A 7,256-nucleotide genomic window follows, 5' to 3' on the forward strand; every position below is an offset into this window, starting at 1 on the left:
CCTGTTTCTCCCTTTTGACCAAAGCGGCCAAATGGAATCTAGACATTTACAGGGCGTGTGGACCCATAAATCTTGCCTGCATAGCTCTCAGTACCTTGAAGTACAAAACATGGGGAGTGCAATGCAGTGTATGTGTAGGTGAACATGATAATTTGCAAACTCAGCAGCAAAGTGTCTTTGGCCCATGAGCATAAAACTTGATGCTAATGAAGTACAAATGATCTGGGAGCAAGTAGAAGCTAGCAGGATTGAAGAGCTCAGTCTGCCAGCTAGGATGAAGGGCATATTAAAGGAGAGGGTTGGCGAGACTTGTCCATGGCAAAGAGCTAGAACTGCTGTTGCCCTGTAGCGTCCATACTGATTCCCGCAAGGGCAAAGGGCCATGACTCTCCTGTGGTTGTATTTGACACCCGCTTAAACTAGGTCAGTGGTTCTCAACCTGTTTAGACTCAAGGCACCCCTGGACAGACTCAGGGCAGCCCTTGGCAAATGCCAGCGCTTAGTCAGAAAATAAGAGCGAAAAAGAAAAACAACAGAGCAGATTATACTGTTGCAAAGACCCCACAAAGACCACAACTGTGGATTCTTGTTTGAAATCGCTGGCTTTATCATGTGAATCAAGTCTGTGCACCTCAGGCCTCTGTAGCAACCCACTGGTGAATTGTGCAATAAGTTCAGACTGGCCACCTATGCAAAGCTAGCATCAGGCCAGAAAAGCACCCACCCCGCTATAGAAAGAGCCTACCATCCTCGAAGTTAGTGCTTGAAAAACAGGTAACAGTTGCATAGCTGGTTTCTACTTAGCTTTCACTTTAGCACATAGTAGGGTTTACAGCGCTAAGGCAGTGTGACACCCTTGGAAGGCCCAAGGTGGCACTGGGTTGGGACTTGCTGCCCCTGGTGTGAAGTGCTGACCCCACACTCAGCCCGAGGGGGAAATAACTAGGCGCCAGGAGCCCGGGGGAGGGACCCTCGGTGCGCCCTGACCACAAGCCCGAGCAGAAGGGAGTCTTGTGATGACGTCACAGCCGCCCTCTGCCAAGGCGGGAGCAATCTCCGGGCGCGATGTCCCGCCTGCCGCGTTCAGGCGGAACCTCCCGACTGACGCGCCCGCTGTAGAAGCAAACAGAGGAGCGCAGAGGCTGGGACCCCGGCGGGGGTTAACACTGCGTGAGATAGCTTTCCATTGGTTTAGAAGGGAGAGTTCAGAACAAGGGAGGGACTAATGCGTTAAAGGATTACAGGTGAGGGAGGGGCCGAAAGGAACTCGGCCGTTGGCGCATGCGCACCTAGCGACACCAGCCGGCCGGACAGTCGGACCGAGTAATTCAATCTACGTCACAGTCCCCCCCTCCGCACCCCCCTGCGCAGGGAGGGGTCTGGCGCCGGGCTCAGGAGGAGGCGCGAGGGACACTGTCCGCCGGCCAGCAGGGGGCGCGAGAAACAGCGCTCCGCCCTCCGCGCGGCTGCTGGGGAAGAGGACGGGGAGGCCGGGGCCGAGGCGCCGGCGGACGCGGGTAACGGCGCGCCCCGCCCCGCCCCGCGACTCTGGTGGGGCTGGGGGTGGCTCTGAGCTGGCGGAGGGTGGTGCTGGGAGCTGCCGGGCCGAGGCGCTGCGGGAACGGACATGACAGGCCGGGGACAACGGTTCGGCCCCCACCCCCTGTCCCGAACGCGGCGGGCAGCCACTGCACATGCGCCGCGGCAGTTGGCCGCTGATGACGTTAGGGCCGTGGCACGCGGGGGCAGGGCCCGGCGCCCCCAGCATTTCGGCTGGACAGTGTCCGGTTTTGTGATACCACCACGACCCCCCTTTCTCAGGCTCGTGTCCAGACCGGACCCCTCCCCCCCCCGGTCAGCTGCTCCTTGTCTCTGTCACACCTGTCCGAACCCGGGCCGCCTCCCATTGGTTCAGGCCCTCCCGCTGCCCCTCACCAGCTCCTCTGCTCCTGGCAGCTGCCCCACTTTCCCCTCCAGGCTGGTCCCCTCTGGTGAGAGGGAGCAGAGGTGTTACCTTTTAGCTGGTTCGGTGTGCAAGAAACCTTTCATTTTAGTGCCCTGCACACCCTGAGAAGTGCTAAAGCCTTTGCAAGCACCATGGCCCTGCCAGATTTCAAACCAGGACCATATCTGTAGAGGGAATATGGAAGATATCCACCCCCCACCCCGCCAGTGCTGAAACTGATAAAATCATTTTACTTATCTCCTCTAAATTCACTTGGGGAGAGGGAAAAAACCATAGAAACTAAAGCCTACAAAGGCCAAGGCCAAGGCAAGCACGTGGACATGCAGGATTACAGTAGAAACCAGAATTCATGCTGTGCCACAAGGTTCCCCCCAGAATTTCTGGCTTTCTGATATTGGCACATTTCGCATGTTAAAACTTTATTTTAGGAATGATTTACTCATTGCTGTGTGCAAAAGAGTGTTGTTAGTGTTGCTGTGGATGATGACTTGAGAGGATACATCATCCTCTCCATATAGCAGGGGTGTGCAAAATGTGCCAGGTCCCTTTGGCATGATTTTTTATTGTGCATGGCCGCACATGTGTACAGCTTAGAGGGAACACTACCTATGGCACCCATGAAAGCATCTCAAGGCACCCTGATTGAGAATTACTGGGACAGAGGCTGGCACTGGACTTTTGTTAGTTTTCAGGATAACTGTGCTATTTATAACAGAACTAGGAAACTACTTAAACTACTGTATGAGAATAAGATGAACTTTCAATAGAAAGATGTTATGCATTGTTATTGCTGTATGAAAATCTAGATTCTTTTTACAACAAGGAAAAAAGTGCTAATATTAATAGTCACTTGCTTGAAAGATTTCCCCCCCACCCCCCAATAATGAAAACAAAACCGAATCTGCGCCTTTGTTTCAGGGTATGCTATGACTGGCTTCAGACTGCCCATTACTGCTGTTAGAAAACTAAATGTCTGGCTTGCAGTCTGCGAGAAATTCCCTTCTAATAAATTCTGTATCTCCTGGAAGAGATGCATCTCCTTTGGTCAACAACTGGCTACAATAAACTACAAAAATTATTTCAGCATTTCTCCTGTGAAACTTTATGCGTTTATAAGACCTTCTGTAGAATGTACATCATTGCTTTCTGTACGAACTAGAAGTAATTCAAGATCTGGGAAAAAGAAACAAACTATGCAACAAGAGGAGGAGGATGAAGATGAAGAGGATGAAGATGAAGGGAAAAGTGATTCAGAAGAGGAATTTGAAGATGACCTCACTACAGAAAAAATTCACAAGGACCTTGAAAGAGTAGTGCCGTGTCTGCGGTATGATGTTGTCATGAAAGCTGGTCTAGACGCTGCAAGAAAGTAAGTATGCCTATTTATGTAATTTACTGATAAGGACATTATTCAGTGAGTTAACTGGGGTCTGGATACCCTTTTTATTATTAGAGTAACTTAGCAAGGAAGATTTTTTTAACTTCAGTGCCTACATTTGTCTTTTTAAAAACGTACATCTAAATTTATTTATTTGAAACATTTGCATTTTGCAGAACGTTAGGAACTTATCACTTCCTGCTTAAGGAGACACTGTTGTTTTTTTTTGTTTTTAGCCATCATTCATACTTTTCCCCATTTTTAAAGAAAGACAAGCTTAAGTATTTCACTAATGGGAAGAAAGGTTTCTGGTTGTTGACTGAAGTGCAAAAAAACCTCCCCTTGGACTGCTAGATGAAAATTTCAAAGCAGTTCTACAATAAATGTAAATCTGATGTACTAACACTACCAAATATGCATAAATCGTATAATAAATCCATAGTAATGTACATTTTAAATGATCTTTATAGACTATTTAGCAAGCTAGTTTGCGACAATATGCTAGAGTGACTTGATGAAAAAGCCCTAGATAAAAATTGATGCTTAAAACTGTCTGATTACATGCAAGAGACATTTTGTTAGGTGTGCAGACACCAGCCTTTATAAATACTCCTAAGCATTCCCTAGAGGCACATCGAAAATATTTTTGCCTTCCAGTTTAAGTCAATCCTTAAGTAACCCTGACAGAAATAAGTGTATGCTTTGTGTCCAATTTCCTGTTGAGCACACTTTGCAGGGGTACTGCATTATTGCTTTTCTGTAAAGACCTGCACTTGATTGCTTCACAAGGATTGTTTTATTTTGCTGGGCTTTTTTTTCTTTTAGCAGAGTAGAAGATGCATTCTACAGGAATGACCTCAGGTTGAATGGAGAAAAATTGTGGAAAAAAAGCAGAACTGTAAGGTTTCATTTTAATATAAAATTCTTTAAACTAATAAGATTGTAACTAATGCTGATACTCCATGCTCCTTCCTACTTTTTTACATCCATTACAGGATGCAGGGATTATAAATGTCTTTTAAAACGGTGTGAATGTCAATCACTCGGGTTAAAAGAAAACATGACAGTAGGTAAATAATGGGAGACTTGAAGAGAAGATCAGCTACCCATATGTCAGGAGCCCTCTGTTTTATCTGGAAGGATCTAAAGTGATTGTATGTGTAGCCTTCCCATTAAACAGAGGTAGTAGCAATTAGCTGAATAATACAGCTTGCTCTTTTCCCTTCAGAAAAATGCGCAGGGGGTGGATGGTTTTGTTTTTGGAAGATTACCTGAAATAAAGGTGTTTGAAGGTGTAGAGAGGGAAGTTACATAGTAAATGTACATAGTAAATGTACAGTGAGGGAAGTTACATAATAAATGAACAGGAGGGTTGTTTCAAGCAGAAGGGAAGAGCAGGACAAAGTCAGCAGAATTGGATAGCATATTAACAAAGAAGTCAAGGCTGGGAGTGGTAGGGGAGAGACATAGTCAGTCTGAAATCAAGTATAAGCCAAGGTAAATTAATTCCACTATTTCTACTACCACTAAGGTGCAAAAGGCAGAGCTTTGGGGCAGACAAAAGGTTTTAGGCTAGGTATGTGGGTCATGGGGAAGGAAGTATGATTGGATCAAAGATTATTTTGGCATCTTTGTTTTGAAATGGCTGAAGGGGTAATCCAAATAGGAGACTGCCACAGCTGTATCTGATAATAGAAATGAGAAGTATGTATTTAAAGAAAGCACCATCAGAATAGTAAGTTAAGAACTAGTTAGTGGTATTCCTTCATGATGGAGAGAAGTTGTCATTTATTGGAGAATCAGAGACTCTCATTGGCAAAAAAAATAAAAAGAATATTTCTAACCACAGTGCGTGGAACATCATGGTAGCCAAAGTTATTGCTGTATGATGGGAAAAGGAGGAATAACATTGGTTTCCAATTTCAAAACTCAAACAAGTCTAGTTACTGTGACATTTTAGTCATTTCTTGTAAATTTCAAAGGAAGCCTAAGTAGCTGATCATAACAGTGTGTTCACTTATAACATATAGATCAGAGGTTCTCAATGTTTTTTGTACCAGGACCCATTTGTAAACATCAGTGGCCAGTCCTGACCCAGCACCCCTCACTCCTGACCTGCTGCCCCTATGTGTGGGGCAGTGGGGTGCCTAAGTAGCAAGGGAAAAGCCACAGTTTCCCATGTTTTTCTCCTTTAAAAAAGAATCAATTTTTAAGGTTTGTTCACAACCCTTTCATATATTCTTGCGACCCATGGGTTGAGAAACATTGATATGGACAACTTCTTAGAGTGATAAATAGTTTCCTTTTGCCTTATTCTTTCATATGCTATTATCTCTGTATCTTAGCTATTAATTGAAGTTGTCTGAAGCACTTTGCATAAATTAATCATTTGGTTACATGTGCCCTACAAAAGGAATGAAAAGATCCACATGCCTTTTCAGAAGGAATGAAGTATAAATCCCAATGCATCTTTTGTGCAAGGAGTTGTGAGGGGAAGCACTTATATTGCTCATTTGAAAGCCTACAGTATAGCATATGGCATATACAGTCACCCTGCCACCTCCCACAAAAGACGAGAAGAATAATAGCTTGGGAAAAGAGGATAATTAAAATTGCATATATATTTGGGAAACTTCCCCCCACCCCATGTTAATGACCTCTCTTTCTGTTTTCAGGTGAAAGTTGGTGACACACTAGATCTCCTACTAGGTGAGGACAAAGAAACAGAAGCCATGGTAGTTACACGAGTTGTCTTAAGAAAAGTATCAGAAAAGACTGGAAATGAAAAATACAAAGTGCTTTTGAGGCGCTGGAAACACTTAAAAGTACCCAAACAGGATGTACTTAAGTAACAAAGGTTTGCATGTGGCAGCATGAGACTTCTTGTGGAATTATATCATTGTAGCTAAACATGAATTTTGGTTAAAGAAAATTATGGTACCTTTTCTTAAGGGTTTGTGATAAAATATTACCATCCTTGCCACATACATCACTGTTGGTCCTTTGACAGTTTGTCAGTTCAGTCTGTTCTGTTAATTTTTTTTATAGTATTGTGGAAAATGTTTAATTTCCAGGTGGTTCACCTAAAGATGGTATCTATATATGATTGATGAATAAAGAGTGAGTATACCTAACCGTTTAACTGTTGTAGTAATTTTGATGAGCAAAATCAGAGACATTAAGATTAAGGGTCGCTTCAGAATAAATGAAAGAGAAATCATGGCTCCTAGCCTTTACATAAAGATTTTTTAAGGTTTTTTGCCATCATATCTCGATCATCTCACTTCAGGATCATGAAACAGTTTTTGAAGGAGAAAGACAGGATGACTCAAATGGCTTCTCTTTATGGTTACCAGTTTGTAACTGACCTACCTCAATAGTGACAGGCATCACCATCTGATAACGTATCAGTTGATTCTGCAAACCCTGTTTGTTATTCCCACGGCCAGTTAGTCAATTTCTTCACTTCATAGACATTAGGGGCTAGAAGAGACCTCATGAAGTCATTGAGTCCAGGCCTCCCATTTCTTCATAGTGGCAAGGAATAAATGGAGGTGGAAAGACTCACTCATGTCATGACTGGTGATTATACAATGTTCCCTTACAACCTGCAAAAGGGTAGACCACCAGTTCTCAACTCCTCCTTCAGGTGCAGTAGGAGCAGGCGCTTCCCAGTTAGACCCTGCACAAAGTGCATAGGGCCATTTCACCTGGCTGCAGTAGTAGTAGTAGTGGCACTAGCACTGTGGCACCCTTGAAAGGATCTTGCCTGTTGAGAACCACTGGGGTAAAAGATCTTTTGTATGAGTTTTAGAACAGCATTTTGGCATATTTTTATATAAGGCAACACACTTGTCATACTTAATCTTATGTAGAAAATGAAAAAAGGTAATTAAAGTTTCTTATCCTTAA

The 7,256-nt window shown here is 44.0% G+C and overlaps 1 protein-coding gene across 1 annotated transcript; it reads left to right on the forward strand.

Moving 5' to 3' along the window:
- The first annotated feature begins 1,355 nt into the window (after positions 1–1,355).
- CUNH6orf203 (chromosome unknown C6orf203 homolog) lies at positions 1,356–6,483 on the forward strand. The gene is made up of 4 exons (XM_019537839.1): positions 1,356–1,517; positions 2,885–3,335; positions 4,170–4,242; positions 6,020–6,483. Exons 2-4 carry the CDS (start codon positions 2,893–2,895, stop codon positions 6,194–6,196), a joined length of 693 nt encoding a protein of 230 aa, XP_019393384.1. The 5' UTR covers positions 1,356–1,517; positions 2,885–2,892; the 3' UTR covers positions 6,197–6,483.
- The last annotated feature ends 773 nt before the right edge of the window (positions 6,484–7,256 follow it).

Source organism: Crocodylus porosus, unplaced genomic scaffold (genome assembly GCF_001723895.1).
Source record: "Crocodylus porosus isolate Cpor-Errol unplaced genomic scaffold, CroPor_comp1, whole genome shotgun sequence".
NCBI classification, from domain to species: Eukaryota; Metazoa; Chordata; order Crocodylia; family Crocodylidae; genus Crocodylus; species Crocodylus porosus.

Bases quoted from the DNA above. Each gene is read 5' to 3' on its own strand.
- CUNH6orf203 (XM_019537839.1), top strand. From the start codon at position 2,893: ATGACTGGCTTCAGACTGCCCATTACTGCTGTTAGAAAACTAAATGTC. The intron at 3,336-4,169 runs GTAAGTATGCCT...TTTTTCTTTTAG, and splicing joins GGTCTAGACGCTGCAAGAAA to CAGAGTAGAAGATGCATTCT. The intron at 4,243-6,019 runs GTAAGGTTTCAT...TTCTGTTTTCAG, and splicing joins TGTGGAAAAAAAGCAGAACT to GTGAAAGTTGGTGACACACT.